Source organism: Strongylocentrotus purpuratus, unplaced genomic scaffold (assembly GCF_000002235.5).
Source record: "Strongylocentrotus purpuratus isolate Spur 01 unplaced genomic scaffold, Spur_5.0 spur5_scaffold_6, whole genome shotgun sequence".
Lineage (NCBI taxonomy): Eukaryota > Metazoa > Echinodermata > Echinoidea > Camarodonta > Strongylocentrotidae > Strongylocentrotus > Strongylocentrotus purpuratus.
The window spans coordinates 47,100,338-47,128,024 of NW_022145612.1; the positions used below are offsets into that span (position 1 = coordinate 47,100,338).

At 39.4% G+C, this 27,687-nt stretch overlaps 1 protein-coding gene across 1 annotated transcript; it reads left to right on the plus strand.

Annotated features, from left to right (window-relative positions):
- The first annotated feature begins 390 nt into the window (after positions 1-390).
- LOC582064 lies at positions 391-27,545 on the plus strand. Its single transcript, XM_011681002.2, has 30 exons — positions 391-1,114; positions 4,224-4,256; positions 5,042-5,208; positions 5,793-5,909; positions 6,813-6,954; positions 7,460-7,601; positions 7,890-8,188; positions 8,792-9,080; positions 9,373-9,684; positions 10,035-10,267; positions 11,751-12,677; positions 13,288-13,451; positions 13,996-14,112; positions 14,767-15,172; positions 15,860-16,151; positions 16,556-17,100; positions 17,548-17,851; positions 18,373-18,434; positions 18,941-19,101; positions 19,638-19,748; positions 20,165-20,303; positions 20,852-21,112; positions 21,660-21,948; positions 22,399-22,652; positions 22,812-23,102; positions 23,649-23,818; positions 24,625-24,800; positions 25,201-25,308; positions 25,559-25,942; positions 26,383-27,545. The coding sequence occupies exons 1-30, from the start codon at positions 977-979 to the stop codon at positions 26,547-26,549; spliced, it is 7,200 nt and encodes a 2,399-aa protein (XP_011679304.2). The 5' UTR covers positions 391-976; the 3' UTR covers positions 26,550-27,545.
- The last annotated feature ends 142 nt before the right edge of the window (positions 27,546-27,687 follow it).

Below are 27,687 nucleotides of genomic sequence, written 5' to 3' on the forward strand. Positions count from 1 at the left end.
GTCGAAAAGAAAGGGTGGAATTAGGAAGATAGAAAAGGGGAGAGGGGCATCGTGAAAAGAAGAATCTATACGTACACCCGCCGCCCCCCCCCCACCCCCACCCCCACTCGAGCGCCTTGTTCCCTTGCATTTTAATTGATCAAGTTAAACCGGTGTTCCCGCCCCCAGACACCAGTTGCCCCCACTACGCCACTGGCACTAGGTGATTAAGTAAACGTGATGCGGGGGAGGGGTGTTAGGAGTCTGTATGGTTCACATGGTAGCAAACAAAATTCCGTACTTTCTGTCAATGTCTACCGGCTTCAATAACTATCATCACGTGCTGCATGAGAGATAGGTTAAAAGATCATCCCTCGTAGAATGTTTATGTCAAGATGTGGGAGTTTGTTTCCTACCACAAAGGGGGCAGTTGTACACCCCCAGCTCTGTACAATGTGTTTATAAAGCCAATCGCTGGGTCATTATATCATCATACCGACCCCTACACAAACCAGGTAAATTCCGGAGAGGAAGCAACACTCAAAACCTCCAACTAACTCGATAACAAACCGGATAAAAACCTCGAATTACTTCTTTCCCACCCGATTTCGTATAACACCGATGGTGTATTACTTTATCTGCTCACGCCTACAGATATTCTGTCGCAGCCATCACACGTCAACCACTGACTTTTATTAAAGTCGCCATTAAACCGCTGCCTTACACGTGCCTGTAGCATGTAGGATTAGCACAACATAATGGAAGAAGAACACATGTTTGATTAGGAGTGTTATTGCGCAACTTTATGGTTTAAGCTCCTACCAAACCTTAGATATTTAGCTAGCAATTGCTTATACAGTTCATTCGTGTTGGATGATACGTTGATGCGTTGATAACTGTTTCGATATTCATCTGTCGTGACCTTGTGGAGTTTGGAATATACTCTTTGGAGGTAGATCGGGGATCCTCACGTCGGAGAGGTTGCCTTGGAAACAAGATGCGGGGATTCACAAGAGGTGTCCCGTGCTGGTGTCTGATGATGATGGTATGTCTCTACGCGGCTAGGACATGTTCTGCAGGAGGGATAGGATGGAGGGCTGCCGCAGACACGCCAATGAGGCATGACTCGTCCGTGGTAAGAGATAATCGATGTGGGCCCCATCATTTATTTATAAAGGGTTGCGATTGATCCGAATTGATCGCAAGCCCTCTAATTCAATCGCAAATTATCCATCTCCCATCTCTTAAGTACAAATTGGGATTTATTTCGAAAGTGTTCAAGTTGCAATCACTTCGAAAAAAAGCAATTCTTTGTAAAAACGGGCTTGTGACATTGAGCTTATAGAAAAGCTCTAAAGTTGATTTACTAGCCGAGTTAACTATGCTGTGATCTACGCTAATTGTAAACTTAGGATCAATCGGTTAAGAGCTGTATCGCTTAAATCTGTTTAATTACGCACATTTATTATACTGCTGTACTCATATAAAAAGAAAAAAAGATTAAGTAGAAGCTAAGCAAAGAGCCTATATTACAACGACGTCAATACATGGTGCACAGCCTTTTCAATTGTATATGTTATACTAATGGATAATAGATTTTTATTTTTGTTTTTAATTACTAAATAATCCTTTTACCTTGGGTTATCTTTCATGTTACTGTTCTAGTGCTCAATCAAAAGTGAAATTAAATTCTCTCTAATTATCTGTCACGGTCACTTCCTTTCTAAACTCTTCTCTCGTCGCTTTCTCTCACTTTTCCGGTGATAATTTCTCTCTGTCAAATAATTTCAAGGGCCGACTGATAAATGTAGAGAATCGTGTCAATGCACTTTAGTTTGAATCGTCCTAGTTTTCAAAATAACTCGCAACAACAAATGGTACCCCACGTCACGTCTGAAGCATGTAAACACATGTTCATCACGACCCTTGAGGACCCTTCAAATATTCCGATGTTCCTTACCAGAATGCATTATATATGATGACTGGAATGAGAGTTGACAATGTTAGAAAATGTTCTAAAAAATCGAACGTCTAGAATGATCATAACATTCTTCGTTTTCATCTTGCTTTAGTAGACTTCTTTGAATTGTCGAAGGATCAAAAGAGCGACCACATCACTTCAATTTCCAAAGGACATGATTCAATATTTTGTTAGATCAAGAATACAATTAGGAGAGTCACGCTTGTTAAGATAGCATGGGGTATACAAAATGTGTTTGGTTGAATATTATTTTATTACATACACTGATTATGTGCTCTATAGCTGTAGTGTATATACTTTCGTTATGTCAGAATTTTACCATCGTTTTGACAAGTGTACGCTTACATGACTGTACAGACAGAATAGCTCTCTATTCCTGATTGTTAACCCGTATTAAGGTCGGATATGGTGGTTTCGTTAATTGATTTTCAAGTGTACCGGTATCAATGAATGGACGGAAACAACTCCCTATCCTCATTCAGAAGGGCAATTTGTGCTCGACAATATGTGTCAAAGGCTTAAATAGTATTACTCATTAACAATATACCATTACCCCATGTTAATGGTATTCCGATAGGTTTTATTTATAATACTTGGTTACACCAGATTTCACTCATTTCAAGGATTGTTTTATGTCATTTGTTATGCCTAGAAATATTTTATGTAATTTATATATTTGTTGATGTTTTTTTCTTCTTCTTTTATGCATATATATTTGTTATCATCTAAAAAGCTAGATGTCTCAGATATTGGTACGTTTTTGTTATTTCAATTTGTTATCTTATTCACTCAGCATTCATTCATGCATCATGAATAGGCCCGGCCAATGATGTAAGAATACTGCTTGCATATAATTGTGGATACAAATCTCAGTCACAGATTAGTGTTGCAGTCAACGTAATTCTTCCACATTATTGACTACATCCAAGTGATGGGAGTTTAAAGTGGGACAAAAAATGTTACTTGAATGTTAGAGAAAAAAAATCTTCATCTCACAACAAAATATTGCGCAAATATTACGCAAGTGGCACATGGACCAGGAGCAAGAGATGTGTATGTTTTTTCTTGTACTATATGCATTTCTTTGACAATATTTTGTTGTGAGATGGAAAAAATGGACCCTATACCACATGGTAGGACAGTTTGATTGATTCGCTAAGACACCGTGGGATGTGCCATCAAGTAAATGGTGTACCCAGTGTGTGCGTGCAGGGGTATATCGTTGGGTGATGTTTACTCAGTATGAATGATGATATTCATCTCAGGTGAGGCTATTCTTGAAAACGGCTCCCACCTGTTAATGTCATTACCAAGCAGCTTGAGTGAAAGACTTCTCTGAAAAAAGGTCGTGGAATTCAGAGGATTGGTGACATTTGAACTTGGGGAGAAGAAAAAAAAAGGATGGAACTCAATTTTGTCAAACGATACTCGACGTCGTATCCAGAATAATAAACAGTGGGTGGAGTCCTCCCTATGGGAGTGCGTGTATGTGCAGCCCCCGCGCGATGAACATTATAAACTGTATTATGTCCATTGCAGTTATGTATTTAATTTTCACCTGCTGGAGCTTCAAAGGAGGAGGGGCGTCCACCGGCTTCAGACTCTGTTAGATACGCTCCCAGATATTTAACTAGTATTTGGTATCATCAATTGAACATCTTTCTTTCTTGAATTACTTGATGGATGTATGACCACAATTATATCACTGTTTTAAAGCTTATCTGCCGTAGTTTACAGGAGGGATTAGACCGCTCTGCAAGGTCACTGGACAGGTGGTTATCTCATCAACTCAGCTCTCAGTTAACATAAGAAAAAAAGGATCACGGGGGACCAATGGTCACCGATTAGGCATTGTTTGTTATATAGAGGGCGCAAGTAGCTACTAGTAGTGCAGTGGGCCTTTAAAACTGCGGCAGGAGTATCAATTTTGAGAGACATGGAAAATTACAAATGTTCACTATTATTATTATTTTCAGACACATTTCTTGGTAATATGGGAGGGCTGAAGAGTAGACGATCGAGTGCATGGGTTGGGGGCATCAAAGTGTCACAAGTTTGCAACCCGGTTTATGGAACCACAATCATAATTATGGTCAAAGCTTTTGCCGTCTACCTTGGACGAATAATAATATTACCTCATTTCGTCGCTTTCTTATTTACTTCTGTTTAAAATCATATATCGGTAAAAAGTCCTTTCATAATTTTACGAGTAGGTTCATGACTGTTTTTTTCAATACTGTATTAATTTTTTTTCTTATCTTAGGAGAATTTCCTGAGTCGTTTCCGCAGACAAACTGTAAGTAAAATTTTGTTTTAAAGTATAAGCTTAAATGAGTTTATCGTTGAAAGGGGAAGTAAACGGTCCCATTGTATAGAAGCCTTGAGCATCCAGTTCACGTTAATTTAAATAGTTTCGTACAGCTTTATGATCAAAGCAGTTTTAAGCAATTATTTAAAGGAAAATTACTATTTAACACGTCATATGTCTAAACATAGGAAAGTTGGAATATCCATCCACGTTTTTGGGACGTGACCTAAGATAAGCGATCCATGCAAACTTGATCAAACATTATTTAGTATAAAATGAAATCTTGAGGTATATTTTCCAAAGTCATGTAGGTGGATTTATAAGATAAACCGACAAAAAGTACAGATATAAAAGAGGTTTATTTCTCTCGCCCCACCTATCAATATTATTTTCACTGGAAGAATTTATACCAAATGTATAGTTAAAGTAAATTCAAACTCTTTTTATTTGAAATATAAAACTTTAAAAATTTACCTCTGTGTATTCATTATTATTGGAGTGTTATGATTACACTTTATTGCCGAATTAGATGTTATTGCTTGAAACGAGAAGATTACATATTTCATTTCTTTTTGATACGGAATTTCCCCATAAATTTGAATATTTGTCAGAACATTATTATTTGAAAGTTCTAATAATCTTAAGATGGGTTTTTATTACAAGTTACGTACATTATTACTTGTAATATTTCTGATTTACCATAACAAATACTCATGAAAATGTATTCCATCTGAAGAATTCATCTGATGCTCTAAAATGCAATTCCTTTCCAGTCTCCCGTACGTCCTAAAGTGACGATGTTCCATGTGGAGACCAGGATCGCTGTTCGGTTTGCTAGCACCACAGTTAGGACCAACATAAGGAATGTGGCAACAACAGCCCAAGTCATGTCATTCGATCTGCTCCTCCCGTTCAAAGCATATATCTCAGACTTTGATATGTAAGTGGTTCTTGGGCGTGGGCCAGTGTCGTAGATATAGGGGCAGTGCCCCCCCCCCCACACCCTCATAAAATATGACGGCAAAATAGAAGGGAATTTAGAAAAAGAAAATGAGAGGAAATGCATCGTGAACAAACAAAGATGTTACAACTCCTCCACGCCCCTACATAATGGCACATGATGACCTTGTCTTGTATTTCATGCCCCTTGTAAGACTGCTGTCGCCCCCGACACTATTCACCCTCTCTCTTTCTTTCGCTCTCTCTCTCTCTCTTTCTCTCTCTCTCTCTCTCTCTCTCTCATTTCATTTTTAAATCACGTCATAGCTCACATGCATTATGTACTTTAGTTTCATATGGAAGCCTTATTGGCATTATTTGTGATACCGAATAACAAAGATAATTCAACGAAAATATGAATGATAACCATATATGGATACTATGCAAAATGTATAGGTGGCGATTATCTAGTATGCGCCCTATTTGAAGAAATTGATCGAAAGACTTGGTAATCTTACTTCAAATCAGATTCCCAATGTGAACAGTTGAAAGAGTACCTTATTTTATGTTTGTTTCTACTTTCAGTGTTGTTGACGGCGTTACATACACCGGCCAAGCTGTGGATAGGTGCATCCTCGAGGAGAATTTGAGATCATCCGGAGTCGCCATAGCAACTATCGATAAATACCAATATACCGCTGGGTAAGGCATTCTTTGATAAAGCAATCAAAAAGTTAAGTATCGTGCATACAACTTTTGTTAAGCTCGTCAAAAGTTATTATTATTAATTTGCTTGTTGATATACATGTATTTCCATGTTTCCCAAACAATTTGTTAAAATACCCGATACTGTGACCAAACGTTTAATGGTCTGACAATTATAGACTTAAAATCGTAGACACTATTTTTCAAGGCCGAGGGGTAGCGGCAATTGCTATTAAATAATTTTGGTATAACAATGAGTGTACAGTATGCGTCACCCATTCAATTATAAAGATAGATTGACTCCTTGTTTGGGTTTTTAATTCATCACATTTACAAATATGAATTTAATATAATTCATTTATTATTGTTAGTCTCAATGGAAGCATGCCTGTATTGCCCACTTGACTACACAGTGTGTCAACGTGAAATAATTTTTTGTTTGTATTTCAAATGGCAAGTCCAAGCTGTTTTGTCCATTTTTGTTCACCTAACAAATTTAAGATTTCACTATTATAATTTCTGATCATTGTTCAGTGAAACCTGACGATAAAGACCACCCAATGGAGAAAAGAAAAAGTGGTCTTTATAGGCAGGTAGTCTTTATGTACAGGTTTGTTTTGTAACATGTTTCAATGAAAAACAATTTACAAGGGGAAAAAAAATTGTGTTCTTTGTAGACAGATGGTCTTTCTATACAGGTGGTCACTAAAGCAGGTTTTACTGTATATTGAAAGCCCTGCTTTAGCTCATATAGAACAAACAATGATAGTGATAATACATATTCGGCGTCAATTTATGTTTAGATGTACACAAAACTTGACATTTTTGATAATGTATGAGACTCCAAATAACCAAATACATTTGCTCATTAATCATTCTATATTTTCCTTTTGAAATCAGGGGCCAGTATACACGGAATGTCTTCACGGTGAAAGTGACTGTCCCTAAGAAGAAGTCTGTCAAGATGACCGTCGTCTATCAGGAGCTTCTTGAAAGACAGTCTGGTTGGTACACACAAAGGATTAGCCTGAGACCTACTCAGGTGAGGGGTACATTCTTACTCAAAACATTTCTTTCGTAACATACCGATTAGTACATACAGGTAGATTTTTTTTAAAAATCCATCCACTGGCCGCAAACTGCTTTATGTCAGCCTATAATAGAGGCATTATTGGAGTTGAAAACACTATTGAATGAATTGAGAGAAAGAAAGTCCACCACGACAGTTTTTGAGTTATCAAGAAAAAACTATATCTCTACAAGTTTAAGAGACAATGTTCTCATCTTCATGAAACAAATTACTTATTTACATGTATTAATGACTCTGTTGAGATACAAACATTCTTTATATATATATATATATATATATATATATATATATATATATATATTTTGCGCGATGACCGATTTAAGTTCACCCATTTTTCTCTTATAATTATGATGCTCAATGACAACGACCGTCATTGTGGTGAGACAAATATATGGATGGATTTCAAACAGTACTTTAATTAATGGGCTATGAAATTTCGGACTTTCTCGTCCTTTAGAATGTTCGGAATATGAGAATCTTTGCCTCAGTGACGGAACCACAAGGTATCATTCAATCAGAGGCTGGTATCGATACAAGAACTCATGCGGCTTCACTGACGTCACTGGCGGTCGATAGTATCAGCTCTGCATCTGCTTCGAGTAAGAAAATAGAAGACATTTTAAAAAAACGTATATAGAGAAGTCATAAAGAATATAGGATCACAATTACATTAGAAATAAACATACTACCACGGATCAACTCCGATAATTGTTCATGTTTATATTCCTATTAAGATAGAAATATAATTTACGATAATAGAATCTACTTGTATCTATAGTTACGTCACATTTATTTAGAATTTATTTATTCTATTTATGATGATGATGGTGTATGGTAAGGCTAGATGTGCAATTTTGTATTTCGTTTTTACAATGTCTCATTTTCAGCCGTAAGAAGTTCAAGCGGAAGGGTGTACAATTTGATGAACTACACCCAGACAAATGCATTGGGTTCCGCGTCGTCATCGTCTTCATCAAGCTCCTCGTCATCTAGTTCCTCGTCATCGGGATCCTCGTCAGGATCGTCATCGGGATCATCATCAATTCACCGTGGGCTTATGATGACCTACGAGCCTACTGAAGGTGAACAGAACCAGACCAGGAATTATTACAACAAGGAAGGTATCTATGGCGACTTTATCATCCGGTACCAGGTAGCACCGCGAGGAGGCGTCGGATGGGTGCAGGTATGTGAGCACTTCAGTTTAGTTACAGCCTACAGCTAAAAAAGGGATATTCCCATCATTATGAATATGACGGACAAAGAAAGATGCTATTATGTAAAAATGTATAGAACAGGTGCCGCATGCATATTCACCTGTTCTACACATTTTTACAAAATAGCTATGAAGGGATGTTCCTTTGTCAACCACAGCAATTGTTGAGGGTAGAATGAGGAGCTGTATATTTTGTCCTCTTTCTCTGTCCGTCATGTTCATAGTGCATGCACCTCAGATGCGCATCCAAACTGCAAAGGAAATCAGGAATGTGTTTTTTGTGATGGAATCATCTCAAATAGTAATCTCCTGGCCCAAAATGAAATAAAGATATCAAAACGACTTCATCTTGTAACTCACATTCCCAGAGAAAGATATATATCTCATCTGGAGGTAAACGTGGGACGAGAAACACTATATAGTCTATATTGAATTATTAAAGAACAGCGCACACTCCTTTGTAGTTTTATTTTATGGAGACTTCATAACTCTTGTTCAGTGGTAGTCTATGCTCAAAACTTTAACTAAAAGTTGTCATTTGTATGATATTTTCTATTTGTTTACCGTTCGAAGTCGGATGGATCAAACTTCATCCATAGTTTCGCACCCCGTTCGTTGGCGCCAGTGAACAAGAGGGTGGTGTTCGTTCTGGACTTCAGCGCCTCCATGTACCCGAGAAAACTCCGACAGACCAAGGCGGCTATGGACGCCATCTTGGATCAGATGAGCGAGAACGACCAGTTCAACATCATGCCTTTCTCCGATGATATCTACTGGTGGAAGGAGAATGCAATGATCCCCGCTTCTCCGGATTCGATCACCGAAGCGAAGAATTATATCAAACGTTTTAATTACAAAAGAGGTATGATACATTATATTTATTGAAAGTTTTAAACAATCGCCTTGAATATTTGTAATAAGGATTGTACATATAAGATTATAGAAGATGAGCAATTAGTGGGACCCAAGAATGTTTTAAGAGGGATATTGTCATTGAAGATTAATGCTTTACCAAAGGGTACGAGCGCATCTAGCTTGTTTTCAAAAACCGGGATCTGTTGGTTACGAGACCGATGCGACGTTACACCACTGAGCCACCACGTCGCTGGTGGTGATTGAAATAAATATATGGTAATTTGTATTTTTGTTGGCAGGGACAAATCTTAATGATGCCATGCTGGAGGGATTTGGCCTCCTGGAGGCAACAGGATCAATGGACTCGAGCAGTGAGAACCCCATGGTGTGCATCCTCTTCTTGCTCACCGATGGCAAACCTTCAACGGGTACCACCGACATCAACGTCATCGAACGCAACGTTCGGGCAGCCAACAGGAAAAGGTGCTCCCTGGTCACACTCGGCTTCGGCAAGCTGGTCGATTTTAATTTCTTGGGTCGACTGGCATTGCAGAATCGAGGGATCGCTCGAAAGATTTATGAGACTTCGTCAGCTACAGTTCAACTGCAAGGTTTGATAACCTTCTTTTTTCTGCGTAAACGGAATCGGTCATCAAAGTACTTTTAGGCCTTCTCTATAGTTGAGGCGACATCACCTAATAATAAATACAATTATTATTTTAAATAAGGGGGAAGTAGCAATGATCAAAACTTTGAGGGAATTTTGAAATATGTAAAGATATTTTTGTGAAAGAATGTGCTCATTGATTGTGAATTTGTGATTGATGATTGCAATAGTCACTGACGTCGGCTAATCGGTCAAGATTCGGTCAACAGTGACTCGGGAATCACATTCACAATAGGCGATTCGTAAATCTAAGATTCATCTATCTCTAGCTATTACATTCTATTTATCAAATAGGTGTGTACAACGAGGTCGCCACCCCACTCCTCTTCGACATCGTAGTCGAATACCTCAACAATGCCGTGATCGGAACGTCCTTGTCAGCAACCAACTTCTCCAACTATTACAACGGCTCTGAGCTGGTCATCTCCGGTCTCTTCACCAACGAAGACCTACAAACACTGCCCATTAGGATCACGGCTGTCGGTTCCGATGGTCCTGTCATTATTGAGGAAGACGTCAATTTAAGGGTACGCTTAAACATGTAGAGTCAGTCAAACTTTACAAATCAAGAAGAAAAAAAAATGTAATAGCTATTGTGTAATCTAAACCGAACTGAAGGCACAATCGCAAATATTTTCCTAAAAACTGAATTTAAGGCAACTTCAATAGATTTATGCCATGTATGCGTCGCCTATTGAAATGTGCGAACAAGATTTTCTGTTACATAATCTGAACATACTTTATATAGCCTATGGGCAGGACAACAGAATGTTGAAATCGTCATTTAATTGATTTCATTAAAGTCTTTGCGATTGTATTTTGAGCAGATAAAATGTAATTTAATGAGGTATGCAAAAAGTGTTTTGGAACCATCTCACCATTGTGGAATGAGTTTGCTTAATAATATTCAAGTACTATTAAAAAACGTCGAGAATCAAAATCCCAGGGCTCTCACTACAGCCCTTTAGTCGTCTTTTAGAAACATTGTCCCTTTTCAAAGCATATGCATGGATTCAATCACAAAATCATGCTCACACCTTTTTATTTGTTTGTTTTGATTCATGCTTTATCGAATATTCTATTGGCTTGTTTGTTTTGTTTTCTGATCGCAATTTGTGATCAAAATGTGCTAATAGAGTAAAAGGAATATTTCAGTTTTTAGTGCAAGTATTTTGAAAGGTGTCATAAACTGATTAAGATGCTTGTGAAGGTGCCATAAACTCGCTTCGCAATGAGTTTTCGATAGAGAAAAAGAAACCTGTAGCCCGATCTGCACCATGGTCGTTGAGGGCGTCACTTTGAGGTCCAAGGGTGATCATCTGCCGGTATGTCATTTCATTTCAATACCTTCATGCCTCTTGCACACGAAGCTTCATTCTGCTGATGTAGGAAGGTGTCAGCGACTTGTGAGATCTTCGACATGCCATGTGAGGGTGACACCTTACAAAAACGATTGCGTTGCATTATAGGTGTGTGGACTAAATGGCTTTACAGGTTTGACTGGCGCAGGTGATGACACTATCGAAATAACGCCTCGTGCTCACCGGCCGGGCTTTGCATTCAGAATTTACCCATCACATCTGTTTTCATCCGTGGCTATGATCATCAAGATTTCGATTAATTTGCACAAACAAGAGAGAATTTGATTATGTCAAGCAAGGCTCCTTGCGAATACCATGTTCACCACGTTCACGAAGCCATTAATTAAAAATGAATAGCACATTACTTTTGCCGATTATTGTGTTTAAGAATCAACTACATTCATCGAATCATATTCGTGTGCGTCACAAATACATCAAATAGTTCTCATGTTCCTTTTCTGCACCATCAAGGTTCTTAATCCCTCGCTCTTTCATCTTTTTGCTTTAAGACATTTTAAGAATAGTTGCTAAATAGTGATGCTAATGTATATTTTTAAGTATAAACTTACTTGATGTAGCACCAAAACAAACCTCAGTCGCTATTACTTAATATTCATTTCTACCCTTTTGCCCTATAATATCTTTACAGGACCGCCAATTGCTCCGCGGTGACAATATTCCCGTGGACTTTGCGGAACGCACGTACGCATTTCTCATATTGCGCGAGCTTTTCGACAAGTTCACGTTGGCGAATGACGCCCAAGAGCGGGGAGATATCATAGCCAAGACACAGGAGATATCACAGCGGTATAACCTGCAAACTCCGATCATGTCCATGGTACTCACCCGCTCAAAGGCTCCCGCTAGCACTGCAAGGGGCGATGGCACCATCATTCTCAGCGGCGGGAACACGATCACAGAGAGTCATCCGGAGGGGTTTATGTGGGACATCTTAGGACCGTCCTACGGCAACATTGGTCAGGCAAATAGCGCTTTTGGAATAGGTGGAGCAGCATGTCCTGTGGTGACAACAACGTCGATGCCAACAACTCCTTCTCCTACCACAACCACACCACCTCCAACAACCACGACACCACCGACAACTACAACACCACCGACGACTACGCCGATACCTACCACCACAACCCAACCGACGACCACTCCAGTCCCCACTACAACTACTATGCCGACTACCACTACGCCTATGCCAACTACCACAACGCCTATGCCAACTACCACAACGCCTATGCCAACTACCACAACGCCTATGCCAACTACAACAACACCTATACCAACTACCACAACGCCAATTCCAACTACCACAACACCTGTCCCCACTACCACCACACAACCTACAACTACACCTATGCCTACCACTACTACACCTATGCCTACCACTACCACACCCATGCCTACAACTACCACACCCATACCTACTACTACTACACCCATACCTACTACTACTACACCTTTGCCAACTACTACGGAAGCACCTACCACAACAACAATGCCAACCACAACAACTGTTCAAACTACTACACCAAGCGAGACAACGACCCCTAGGCAACGTAGACCGGTAAGGGAGCTTTACATTTTCACAGTAGCAATTAGAAGTAAACTCTTTGACATCAAGTTAAGCTTATTTCTTTTCACACAGTTAAAACAAATTCCTTACTTTGTGCACAAGATTGCAAGAAATTGGTCAAACATGATTTGTTGGTAATTTTGAAATACGTGAGCTTGGCTTATAAATTTGAGCTTTATTGGGTCTGTGTTTAACAGAACTGAACTAACCATATACTAGGTTACACAAGATTGTACATACATTGAGCATAGTAAGGGAATGTGCCTCGAGTGAAGACAAAGTTATAGTGGTGATGTGACGCAACAGAAGAAGATGTTTATTCATTTTTAATCAAAGACGCTTCCACAGTAGCATTACCTTAATACCAACTTCATGACTTGAGGGTGTTGGCAGGACTTGGTCAGAAATATACTTTCCTGCTTTCATGAGCTATCCTGTCAAGATTTAGTCCTTCCTTTTAATTAGACGTTGGCTACCCATAAAAAGGTCATTACTGTCATTGATAACACATATGTCTTACGGCCTTCTTGACATAAAGGAGAAACAAAAATGAGATAAACTTAGATAAATTACTTTTTGATGCACTTCTAACCATATTTAGAAAGGACCTGTATCGCTGACTCGATACTACGTCGAATCAGATACGACTGAACGCTACGCCCGTACCTCGGTGACGGCTTCGTACATCCACGATGACCCCGAACATCAGGCCGTCGAGTTCAGTCAGCAGTTACCCAGTAACGCTTTCATATCAAACTTTTACGTGTAAGTCTTTCTTGTCTCTCCCTTTGCGAATTTTTACCCATCTTTGCCACCCGTCACACGAACGTGGCTTTTGAACTTTCCCTTGGGGTAGATCCCCCCCCCCCGCACCCCGTTTCATCGGCCCTGTTTCGACATCTTTCGTTTATAATGTGTGCATCCTAAATCTCTCCCACTGTCTTCATAACATGGCAAATTTCTCTTCTTACTCCTGTCTCTTTCTTTTTGTCTGTAAATCTTAATTTTTCTAATTTAAATTCATTTATATGATCTTATCAATCCTCTTTCCATGTCTCTATCTTTCTCCATTTCTATTCGTCTCCCTCTCCTCACCTATAATCGTAGACATAACTCTACTATTTTGTGTCTCTCTGCAATTTGCATTTTCACCATAAGCTTTGTATCTTTGACGAAACGAGTTGGGCGTCAGAAAAAAATATTTCATGCTTTTTATTTCTGCATAGAGTTTTTTTCCTTCATGTTCCATCGCATCTAAAAATCAATTTAGTTAAGAATTTCTTTTCACTTTTGCTTTTCCACTTTTCAGGGATGTGGGTGGTCGTAGATACCGAGGTGTCGTGCAGAACATCCAGGAGGATGAATGGCAAGAAGTGTTTGCCAGCAACGGTGATAGAGGTCAGGTCATCGCACTGCTGGCGCGGCGGTAAGACAAACAAATTTCTTTCAACTCGTCATGTCGTCTGGTGTCCATACGCGGATGAGTCTGTATTCCCTCTCAATGAAAACGATTGTTTCCCTTGGATGTTACGAATACACTCGAAATTTACAAAAGTACAAAAATTAACATTAAAGGTTGTCAGAAAAATTTAGAAATCTGGGGACAAATTTCTTTTATTTTATCCAATTAGAATTTATGTGATACTTTTCTTTGCCTGTTGGGAAATTAACGGCGAACCTCGAAAATATGTTATCGGATACCTTTATCATTTTTAAATTGTCTAGTGACGCACCTGGTTCAATTCCTCTCCTTTTGAGCATTAGGCCTCATTCCCCTCTTATCCTCAGTTAAGAAAGAAGGTGTTTGTTTTTTGACACAATCTGGTTCGTTTATTTTATTTTATATCCATCCTTTATTCCAAATTTGATCAAATGATGCATTAAAGACCTCCTCTCACATTAAATGTGATTTGCCACATATTTGATATCATTCTATTATGCGCCAAGGTCAAAACCGAACCGATAAAGGCATAACCAAACAAACACATTCCCTAAATGTCGAAGCATGTCGGTTATCGGTAGGTTTGGCGGTGTGAATGGGAGTATTAATTCAATTCTCATTCCTTTCCTTTGACTACAGAGATCCTGCCAAAGATGCGTTTGTCATGTCTGTCCCTGATGTACCACGTGACACTCCCGTCATCTTTGTCCTCATCTACGACCAACTCGTGAATAAGGTCAGAGGTCAATATCAGCAACGAATCAATGTTAATCCTCGGCAGGTCGTTGACAATCTGGGTGTCGACGTCCAAGTGACGGAGCCGCAGAGGATCAAGGACATCTCCGTCGCCTTCCAAGGCAAACCAGTTCCGTCATTAAGCGATGTCGATCTGTCGAGGGATTTAGTCCGAGAAAGCAACTCCCGTTATAAGTTCCGATATATGCCGACGCCGGACGAGCAAAGTGACTTCTCGGAAAAAGGCATTGACGGGGACGTCGTTCTGACGTACAACTTGATGGACGCACCAACGGGCAGTCATACACAGGTGAACTCTTCATTTAAAACGTATACGTCTTGATTTGTTTCGTCGAGGTATAATATTTTTCGTGATTTTGATGATCAATATGCAAATTATTTAACGCAGTGTAATGTACGATTCTATTAAGTTGAATAATCTGTCATATATAGATGTTCAGAGCTTTTATCACATTTCGACAAGTCTTGAGCCGAAATTTTCCTCGAGCTAAGTCCACACAGCTCTAGGAGAGCTCGGATTGTCCGCAAACCCTGTAGGACATCGTACCGACTTGTGATCATTAAACAAATATCATGGCATATAGGCAAGTTGTTTCGATTTGTTACGGGCTATCCGAAGTTACTTACAGAGCTTTATGTCCCGTCTTATAAAGAGTTGCGATTCATCCATATCAATCGCAAGTCCTCCCATCAATCACAAGCTTGCAATCACCTATATCTTATGTACATATTTGGGATTGATATTAATTGCAAATAAGTTGCGATTAATATCACCTCTTTATAAGACGGGGCCCTGGTGTAGACCGAAGACAGATCGTTGTCCCGTGTTGTCCAGTCGATTTGCTATTCCGAATGTTTTAGAGTATTCTGCAAGTTGTACCAAACTAGTTCGGAGTCCGGCACTGGGGCCGACTTATGTCCAGCCTGCAAATTTTGAGATGTACTAAATATATTTATTCTTTGAACATCCCTACAGGTGCAAAATGATTACTTTGTCCACTTTTTCTCACCGATCGGACTGGACGTCATCAGCAAACAGATCGTCTTCGTCATCGACGTCAGCGCTTCGATGTACGGCACCAAGCTGAGTCAGACCAAAGAAGCCCTGAAGACCATGTTAGACAACCTCAATCCGACTGACTACTTCAATATAATTACCTTCTCTGATGGTGTCCAGTATTGGCGCGAGAACAACCGTCTTGCTCCGGCTCAGAGGCGGTATATGGATGACGCCATGGCATACGTCGACAGTCTACGGGACGATTCAGGTAAAATGATATTGAATTCAAGTGAAGTCAATTGTGATGATGAATCCTCTTTAAGAAGAATAGACGATATTGTATGTTGAGACTCTGTGTTAGAGTACAGACGTTAACTTCTTCCTGGCTTTCCTGATCCTACACAGACGATATTAAATGATTTATATTTATAGACGATATTGTATGTTGAGACTCTGTGTTAGAGTACAGACGTTAACTTCTTCCTGGCTTTCCTGATCCTACACAGACGATATTAAATGATTTATTTGGAAAACATTAAATAACTGTATTTCAAATAAAAATGAATTTCGCAAACTTTTGTCATGAAGTAAAAGGAAACTCACACTGCTACCTGTGTCATCAAAATGAAAGATCGAACATAATCCTAATGTATGATTTTACACGATTAACAGAAACCAATCTTAATGAGGCCATTGTGAAGGCAGGTGAGCTACTGGACAGTGAAGCGCGTTACAATCGTCCTGGTGATAGCGTCTATAGCATGATGATTCTCCTGACCGATGGAAGACCTTCTGTTGGAACCACAGATCAGCAGGAGATCCTGGACAACGCACGCGAGGTCATCGCCGGCAAGCATTCCCTCAACATCCTCGGTTTCGGCCGCCTGGTCGATTTCGATCTCCTGGTCAAGCTGGCGTACGAAAACAACGGCACCGCGAAGATGATTTACGAAGGCACCACTGCTGCGGAACAACTCCGTGAGTTCTACTTCGAGCTCTACCGTCCTCTCCTCTTTGACGTCACAATGGACTACCCTGGTGGAGTAGCAGACGGGCGTACAGTGACGAAACGCTCGTTTCCTGTCTATTATGACGGCTCCGAAATGGTCGTGGCGGGAAAACTGAGTGAAGATCCACCATCGGAGATTTTGAGAGGAACGATCGATCTCACGTCAGACCAAGGACCGACCAAACAGTATCTCTCCATAGATACAACGGTAAGACTTTTATATCTGCAGTAAGATTAACTAGACGGTCGTAACTTGTTTAGGTCATTCAATAAAGTATATAAATGTGACTATTCACACCTATAAGAAGTTGACATTTAATACGTTTAAATGGTAGGAAAGCATCCCAACCCTAACCCCCATTTATATAAATTATCGGGAAATTTAATCGGTATGAGTTACATCATTGGGTATTAGTCCTATGAGACATCCCAAAGGCATTATTTGTGACCATTAAGAGGTTTAAAGTCAAACACTTACGGTAGGGATAAGACACGTATGGGAAATGATGTTTGAACCATAGACATCGAAACTAACACAGGTAAATTCCGTTCGAACATACCTTAGAACTAATCCCTAAGGAAGTAGTAAATTCAGAAAGACCCCACATTCTAGAATTGCTCTGTGCCATATTATCATTATATTACACCCAAACAGCAAACTTCGCCTGAGCTCAGTCAATCCCGAGCAGTTCCAGACGTCGTCCGCCGAATATGGGCCATGAAGACCCTACAGAACCTGATCAAGGACTTCGGAAGGAGTACCGACCCCAATGAAAGATACACCATAGCTGAACGTATCATCACCCTCTCCAAAGAAGAGAACTTTGTGACCCCTCTGACACCAATGACCATCGTAGATTCAGGAACAGGCGATTCTATAGATGGGACCGAAGGCTGGCTGCCATTGCCGGCTTACAGCAGGGCAAATACAGAGCGAAATTTGCTCGAGGAAGCAATCGGTAGGTGACATTGAATTTTGGTTTTGATGGGTTGATGGTCCCGTGTCATTTACAATCAATCTTAATAAAGCAATTGTAGAAATATCGTTTCTCACCCCGAATTAATAACCTAGGTTGGATCCGCCGATACACAGAATCTTTCCATTAGATGGCGATTTGGTATGTTTACAAGTACATTAATAGATATTTTGTAATGATTTTTTTTAAGGGAGGGGGGGGGGGGGGGGACAAATCTGTATATGTATTTCGTACAATATGGATACAAAAGTAATACCCGAAAACACAACATGTTACCTTGAGAACACATATTACTAATTTGATACCGCTTTCCAATGGATATCCCAAACAAAATTAAAGTTTATCATTTTGTACATTGGCAATAAATGTCTTGATAATCCCAAATAATCCATAATTCATATCTCAAATGTATCATTTTTTAAGCATTGTAGACTTTTCATTGTTGGTTTGGACTTCATGTGGTCATTTATTTCTATATGTATCCAAATATGAATGGATTTCAGGAAAGGATGCTACCGATGTGGCCCCGAAGATTCACGATGCTCCTTTGGCAGTAGAGAGTGACGTAAGTATTCATCATTTCATCATGTAGATGGGTCGGGGTTTAGTGGATACGTCACCGGAATATTGATCACATTGTCGGCGATTCGAGTCCCGCCGCGGCACTAATGTCCTTTGACAAGGCAGTTATCTAGATTTGCCACTCTCCACCTGGGTGATGTAGCGGGGTACCCGGTATAGGAAGGAATTCCTCGAATGCCAAATGTCAAAATCAATCCCCCTTCTTCAATACTTATAACAAATGATAATGACTTTAATTGCAATATTATATCATCGACATGATTTTCTCTGTCCAGTACTCCCGTAGAGTCTGCTTGACGTACTTACGGATATTGAGAGAGTTTAAGTGAACGAGAGAGTGGAGAAGAAAATGCATAGATATGAAAAAGAAGAATTGTTTAGGTTGAAACAATTTGTTCGAAGTCATGCTATTACCATTAAAGACCTGGCTCACGTCAACTAAATAAACCCCTCACCATTCATTCACTTACATTACTCATATCTTCAAAGGACGGCATCATCATTGGACGTTTCGATGTCGATTCCGTCATCGTTCTCCGGTACGCGACCACCACAATCGAGAGCGAGATGTTTAACGAAGCCTCAACACCAGGACAAGCCGTCTTCAAACAGAGGGTACCGTCTAATGCTTTCATCACCGGGCTTGCGCTGTAAGTAAACCATTCTTTGTTCCTCGTTTATTTTGTCGTAATGTATCTAATTATGGTGTTATGATCAGACGCGAATATGATAAGTAGACGTATTGTGTTCATTCATCGTTTTGAATTTAAATTATGTTCCATCGAAAGTGTGCTTTCGTGGTTGAGGACACTCCCTTTAAAGTGGCCGATTAACGAAGCATAGTGGTACTATTGTAGATTATTGTAGATTATTATTGTACATACTACAGTAGGCTGAATTTTCTACGTCTTTTGAAAACACAGAAAATATGTAGTAGAGCGCACAATCGACGGATTGATCCTTAACATAAAGACTCACAGGATGTCGTCAAACTTGTAATAGGGACTTTTAGATTCGCACGATGACAATGTGGATTGCTACGGTCGACGTCCTTTTAATGTACTGCCTTGAATGGACGTCACACGTACTATCAGTCCACGCAAATCTAAAAGTCCCTACTGTCCCTATTCTTGTTCCCTATTGCGTACGATGTTATGAACGTTACTCAATTTCACTTTTCTCGCAGGCGTCTCAATGGTCGGACGTACACCAGTGACGTAACTGATCCACAGGACACCGCCGGCCTCGGTTTAGGAATCTTAGAGATTGGACCGAGTGGAGGAATACTTTCACCTCTGTAAGACCAAGTCATCTTTCTTGATGATAGTATCAAAACAAATTATTCAGTACAACAAGGATCTTGTATCGTCAAGAAGTAGTTAAGAAGTTTGTGAATGATTTGTAAATGTTTTTGGAGTTGATCAATTGTCTACTCAATATGCATTCAATTATTTTTTCTAACAATGCAGCTACAAAAAGAAAAATTGCTAGAAATGTGACCTGACAAGTTACTTGAAATCTTTATCGTTTTGTCACAGTATATCAAATTCAAAATAATGATACAATTTTAAAAACTGCTATTGTTCAAGCATACTTTTCGATAGATCATCATAAATCGATTTGTCAACGAACGATATGAACGTGCATAATACTCGAATTATTCCTCTGTAAAATCTGAATTTTAAATAAATTTATTTTTGTGTGATTTTGCAGCGACCTAGAAAACAACCTTTTGGTGGTATCAGTGCCAGTTGATCCCAGCAATTCCGTTACATTTACTCTAACCTATGAAGAGATGCTAGACAAACGACTGGGCGCCATCGAGCAAAAGATCGGAGTCTTCCCCGGAGAGGTCAGTGTTAGCTCACATTCTTTCCTTCTTCTTCTTCTTTGTCCCATTTACAGCTCGGAATGTATGGATTGTCAACTTAAAAGGAACACGAGACGTTAACGTTGCATTCCCTCCGTTTTATCCTTATCTTGGAATCATGAGAAAAATGTAGACTTTCATTTCAAACCCTGATAAAATTGTATACATTAAAAAGAGGTACGATACGTTATATGGTGACCTGACATGTTCTTCGACAACTTTATTGCTCCAGGCTCCAGCCGAAGTTATATATAGGGTTAGGATCGCAATTGGGAATAGGGTTAAAATCGTGGTTAAAATAAGGGTCGTACATATCGGTTAGTACAGGAGATTGACCGCGGAGCAACTATCGCCGGATCATGTTTCTTAAAACCCTAGATATCCCCGAATATATGTTTTCATAACCATTTGATGTATGTTATAAAATTAAATGACATCTAACATCAAAATGGTTATGTCAGATGATTCTGGTCGCATCTATTCTTGTACGATTTTCAACCATGTTATCGTCAACAACATGCTTATTACAGGTCGTCGACTCTATGACGCTCCGTACAACGATCATCGAACCTCGAGGATTCGACCACAGCAAAGCCTTCTTCCTCGATCAGTCCAACCCGACGATGCCAATATCCCTGGACAACTTCGTCAGACAACCCAAGGATGAAAGGTGGGAGATGATTTACGCGCCAGGACCACGTGAGCAGACTGCAGCCAATCCAAACGGTTTCATGGGCGACTACACCGTCCAGTATGATACCAACAACCCAGAAGATGGTAGCGATATTCAGGTAATCATTGTTTGGGGGGAAATGTGAGGTCTCGTTAATATAAAATTTTCGAATTGTGCTGTAGGTTCATGATTATAAATGGATAGACCAGTTAGCTCAGTGGGTAGCGCGTCTTCCTGTTAAACCTTAGCTTGTAGGTTTGAGTCCAGCCTGGCTCGTCCCTCGGATAGGAAGTTGGTAACCCTGGTGAAGTGGTACACCTGCACTCCCTGATCAGTTAAACAAGTAGACGAGACCAGGGCCCCGTCTTACCAACATTTACGATTGAACCAAATCAATCGCAAGTCATCCAATAAATCGCAAGTGTGCAGTCTCCTATCTCTTATGTACACAGTTATATACGATTGATATCGATCTCAAATAATTTTCGATTGATATCAACTCTTTGTAAGACGGGGCCCTGGAATTTAATTATCCTGTTCTTCCCCTGCACAGTTTATGCCGAAATAATTATAATCATAGCATTTCAATATCTCAAGTGATCAATTTGTAATCTGTACAGAAATACAAATATTCACATCAAAGTATATCGCTGTTATATATTTAGATATTAGACAACCACTTCGTCCAGTTCTTCTCGCCATCCGGCCTCCCTGTTCTTCGGAAGAACGTCATCTTCATCATCGACGTCAGTGGTTCGATGGCAGGAGTTAAGCTGCGCCAGGTGAAGGACGCCCTCACCACGATCCTCAATGACATGCCTGAGACTGACAAGTTCAACATCATTCCCTTCTCGGATGACGTTAATTTCTTGGACAGGAACAAAATGCTTTTCTCGACGAGCTCAAATGTCAGAAGGGCCAAGCGCTTTGTCAAATCATTGCAAGAAAGAGACAGTAAGTTCTAAAATATTTTTGAATGTTTAGAATAATACAGGATAGCCTGCTGTCGAATTCGATTCTGATGAAGTAGTTTGTCAAAAAGAGCGTTTAAAGTTGGAGAGGGTCGTGTTATCCTATTCTTATGTTCCTGATCCCTTTTCTTTTTCTTGTCTCCTTAACTTTTCTTTCATGCCTTTTGAATGGGAAGGTGACATGTGACCCTGTTACCCCTTTCCCACTTGTATAGCTACACCATGCAGTGTCTGGTCACAATCTGACCATTTACTATAAATCCTTTAGGTCGCTCTTTCCAATGGAGATTTGTAAATCAAGATCATGGCATGAGTACGGAACACAAAGTTCTAGGAAATAACAACGCTCCTTGAAGGGATATATCCATGAGTGTTTCTATCCAAACATGTTGACCTTTCCTTGCTTCTTCTGCTTCCTCCTCGATTCACATAGACACCAATCTACACAAGGCGATTATCGCCGGGGTCAGGATGCTCCGAGACGAGAGCGACCAGAATGTCCGACCGGATGAAAACGTCGTGTCCATGCTCATCGTCCTATCCGATGGAAACCCAAACCACGGCGAGATCGACAAGGAAATCATTGAGCGGAACGTGGAGGAGGCCATTCGCGGGGATTTCTCGCTCTTCAATCTGGGATTCGGCGAGGATCTCGATTTCCCGTTCCTGGAACGCATGGCATACCAGGTTTGTAATTGTCGAACTCCAATTCAACACTAAGGAACTTAATTCGGATTTAATAAAAAGGAGTTTGGTAGTCCCTAATATCTTAAAGAAATTCATACCTTTGTTTGTTTGTTTACTTGTTTGTTATTGTTTATTTGGGCGTTATTATTGGACTTGCAGAATCACGGCGTAGCCAGGCAGATACCCGAACGCGCTGATGCAGGAAAGCTCCTAGAGAACTTCTACTTCGAGGTGGCAACGCCGCTTCTGCGTGACGTAGAGTTCCAGTACTCACGAGGAATAGAATACAACTCTCTGAGTGATAGGACATTCTCCAACTACTTCAATGGCTCCGAGCTGGTGATTGTAGGAAAACTGTTGGACAATTACCGATACAGTACACTGACTTCATACACGTATGCGAGAACATCGTCTGATGACATCACCTACAGGAGTCGAGGAAATACGCGGGTAAATATAATTATGTGATGCAATAATTTGATAGTGTTTCTGGCTTTATTTATATCATATTATTGTTTCTTTCACTTTCAAAATGATTGACTTTACATCTATCAAAATACAAATTTCACACAATTTTTTTTTTTTTTTAAATTAGTGCTTGCGAAATTGAAAAGATATTAGTTGTATGGTGTACAGTGACTCATGTTGAAGTCAAGTATCATTTAAGTTTATCTTAACATGGTCCTCTCTTAACGACATATCGTATTAAATTCAAAAGTTTGCTATTGACGCGTTTAAGAATGACCCTGATATACATTTATATTTAGTATCTTAAATAGTATCTGCAATCGCCATGTTATTATATATTACAGACTATTTTTGATAAAATTTTATCAGGTTTATTCTTTTACAGGAAAGATTGCTTGAGTAACAAACAAAATCTCTTTCTAAATAAAACAGGACCATAAGAGTGGGTTATAAAAATGATTAGATCAGTGTTTTTTTTTCCTTTACAAAAATGTGATAGCATGACGTATTGTTTTCACTATCTCGTAGGTGCCTGACAGAGCCTTGCTCGATGAAGATGTTCCGGTAGGCCTCATTGAGAGGATTTGGGCTAATCACATCATCCAGTCTCTTCAACAGAGACAGAAACTGAATGAAATAAGACCAGAATTCACCACGACAGATGATGGTGAAATAAGAGATATGTCCATTCAGTATAGGTAAGAGATCCCAAATACCTCGGGAAAAAGAAATTGTATGTATTATTTTTTTAATTTCTATATTTCGTATTCTAGACCCTTTTTTAATTTTATAGTATCAACAACAAAAATCAAACACAGGATTCTCTGTCATACGTAGTCCTGGTCATGTGTACTCGATCCCATCTATGATCAGACCTAAAATGCTCCGACAATTCTGCATCTAGACATTTTACAAACTGCAATATTTTAGATATTACGTTATTATTTTTTTTCTCTATACGTTGCCCTCCATAGGGATTTTATTGATTTTCATTTGCAACAAATTAACTAACATGATATTCAAGGTAACTAATATTTATAATATAAATAAAATTGAATACACAAGATACAAAATATTTGTTGAACTGTCGAGTTAACAGAAAACATATATAGTCCAATAATGTATTTCTGATATTCATGGGGGAAAAAGGAAAAACAATACAAAAGACACATATTATGTTATGTGTTGATTCCAAGTTCTTATTTGAATGAGAAAAAAAGAATTGGTCGTCACAATTATTCCCATAGATATCATTATTGTCGAAGTCATAATCTTTATTACAATACCATCATCATCTTCATCGTCGTCGTCATCATAATCATCATTACCATCATCATCAGCAGCGTTGTCTTTTTCAATATTCATCGTCATCATAATCAAGTCGAGAAGTTAAAATAAAATTCGCGGATATTGCATTACGGTATATTCCCCTTCCTAAAATTAAAAATGGAATACAACGAAAATAGTGAAAATCGTGTTTGTTATTATTATTTCTTACTTTCAGGTTCTTTAATCCATACACGGCGTTATTAGTGAGAGGGCAGGCGGTCTCTACCAACGATGCCTATCCATTTGCGATGAGGATCATCGCTTCACCTCTCCCCCGACCGGTCCGCGAGGCCCTCAATCAGGCGTTCGTAGTGGAAACACCATCGGGCACGTCGAGCCCAGATACGGAAGGTCAGTAGGCAAAATAGAACGGAACAAAGACTTCTTGTTGTAGGTCTCAGGCATGTCATTGAGGATCGTGGTAATGACGTTCTTCACCTGGCGCAGGCCACTTTTGATGGAGAAAGTTTGGCCAAACATGCTGTCAAGCTGGGCAAACATTAATTAATTAATTTACTATTTTGTTAATGGGGTTGTCGCATCCCAATAGCACCCTCCGACGACGACCCTATATGGTGTAGCTTCATTCACGACACTCGCAGCTGTGCTTTCGGAAGCAAAATAGCTTTGTGAAGCGTTGATGTTTATTGATATGAAGATTGATTAATTCCAGAAGAGTGTTGATGTACATTATAAATTCTAGAAGCCCTTTAGTACATAATCATAACGATCTTGTTTTTTCTTCTTTAAGGCCCGTTGTTGAATACCATCCACATACCAGAGCTGGCTCTTAAGGTATGCCTCGAGGAAGACCCTTGGAGGAACGATGAACTCACTCTCTTGGAAGACACTGTTAATGGTAAACGATAATTTCTCTTTAGGAAATTAGTTTCTATGTGAAAATGGAAAGTACTTCAGGCAATTCTCTTTTTGTAACAATTTTGACAAACTGATTGATGTTCTTTTCTTCGTACTTGCTTCAGACATAAAAGCGTGTCCAAAGTTTTTAACCAATACTAAAAACGAATGTATATTTATACAAGTGTCACTCACATGCCTCGAACCTGTTAATCTTATATCATTTGTCCTGGATGACCTTTGATGACTAGGTGTCTTTGTCGTTGGAAGAATTGGCGGCGACGAGGTCGATTTCGACGGTATCATCTCCGACCGGACCTTCATGGAGGACATCGTAGTGACGTTGGGCTCGCGATCGAACGCCGAGCACGAACTCCGCTTCACGTCCCGAGGGGTGAACGTGGATACCAACCCCCAGATTAGATGGTCGGGGGATCTGGCGTCCTCCATCGAGTTCGGCATCCACCGAGTTGAAGTGAGCGGGAAGTTGGCCGTGGTGACCCTGAATAGAGGGACTTCCTTCGAGATCACCGGAAGCAGACTAGATGCCAACCTGGAAGGGAATCGACCTCTCGGGCTATCGTTCGACTTGTTGAACCCAGTAGGTTTATCTCCGGAAGTCAACGGCGTCATAGGTAAGGAATCCAGTTTCGCCTTAATTCGTTACAATGGGTATAGACAGTGGTGTCTTCAGCTGGCTCAGCCCCCCCCCCCCTACCCCCGTTTAAAGGGTCAATTATGTAATGATCAATACTACATGCAGTTTGTATAATATGGTAACATTCTTATCTAGGTTTCGCGATACGTAACTCTCCAGTTTACCTTACATAAGGAAATTACAAAAATTATGTGATAGATATCTCATCTTTTGTTCAAACTACTGGAACTAAAGTCTAAGTATATTCCATCTTGGGTACAGAAGATTCCGCTGTTTATTGATCTTGTTTGCAGATGAAATATGAATTTACAGCCTTGCATGTCAGATTCAGATCGTATGCCTTGGTCTTGCACAAATGTTTTACATTTCATCTTTCCAACTATTCATCTTCAATATTTATATCGGCTTTATCCGCAGGTCAATATCAAAACGCTCGTGTAATCATTGAGGAACCTACGATTGGCCAACAGCAGGGAACGTCTACCACTTGTGATGTACAGGGTATTATGAGTCAGGCGGTCAGAGTCAGGCTGGTTTGGCGCCATAATTATACCCCAGAATCGGACGAAATTTGTGGACCCTGAACATTATTTTGTTTTTTAAAGAATTAAAATAATTTATCATTGGTAGATTTAACATGTACATATTATTTTATAAATACATGTTTATGGATCGACTTTTGAACTTGCGAATTACACATATGCCTAAATAACCACCTCGTACATAAAGATGCCATCGTTTTATGCAAGGTTTTTGTTACCTCAATAATTCCTTCTACAACCTACCTAACATGTCATGTTGAAACAGTTTGATGTCTTAATGGAGGTTTCAAGATATCGGTGTGGCCAGTATTAATAGTCATGAATGAAGAACTGTAACTACAAAAGAGTTGTATTGCTTATGTGTATGAAAGATTTTTTTTAAATTTTTGTATAGCGACATGCGTATAATTTGATTTTCTCCGTATACATGTGTGTGGGTCATGATGTAATATTTGAATTCAAATACTGAGTTTTTGAAGACGATGCTTATTAATTATTCTACCTTTTAAAACATATTTTACAAATACGTGTGATGCTTTCCATACTTACCAAAGCATGGCAGAGACAATTTATTTTCTGCCAAAGGTATAGGTATTAAAATATTATCATAATTATAAAAGAGTAGCTTATTGTCCTCATTTTCTTTAATGTTTCTTATTTCTTTCTCTCAATGCAAATCTCGGTCTTTATTCTGTCGCCCATCACTAATTTGTCTCTCCCTCTCTTTCATTCCCTCATTCTCTCATCCTTATTCTCCATGTTCTCTCTCTCTCTGTCTCTCTCTCTATATATATATATATATATATCTATCTCTTTCTGTATCTTTTCTTCCTCAATCGTTTTCTCTCACTTTCTTTCCATATTTCTTCTGTAACTGCTTTCTCTCTCATATTCTCTCCCTTGTACAGTTTCATTTAACACATCAAAAACATCTTGATTACAAATAAAAGCTAAACAATATCCAACTTGTTCGTTTTACAAACATTGTATTTTTCACAAATAAAATCAATAAAGAAATAAAGCATTAAAATATCGCAATCCTGGTGTGGGTTATAAGTACTTTGTGTCCAAGTAAAGCAATACACGAGTGTTAAATATTCGAATAATAATAATATTAATACATGAGATTTATATAGCGCCATTATCCATTTTAATTAATTTGCTCAAGGCGCTTCAATAT

What these genes read in the sequence shown, in the direction of transcription:
- LOC582064 (XM_011681002.2), top strand. Translation starts at nt 977, where the DNA reads ATGCGGGGATTCACAAGAGGTGTCCCGTGCTGGTGTCTGATGATGATG. An exon ending in TGAGGCATGACTCGTCCGTG is followed by an intron (nt 1,115 to 4,223) that starts GTAAGAGATAAT and finishes TTCTTATCTTAG; the next exon opens with GAGAATTTCCTGAGTCGTTT. An exon ending in CAGCTCTGCATCTGCTTCGA is followed by an intron (nt 7,602 to 7,889) that starts GTAAGAAAATAG and finishes TCTCATTTTCAG; the next exon opens with CCGTAAGAAGTTCAAGCGGA.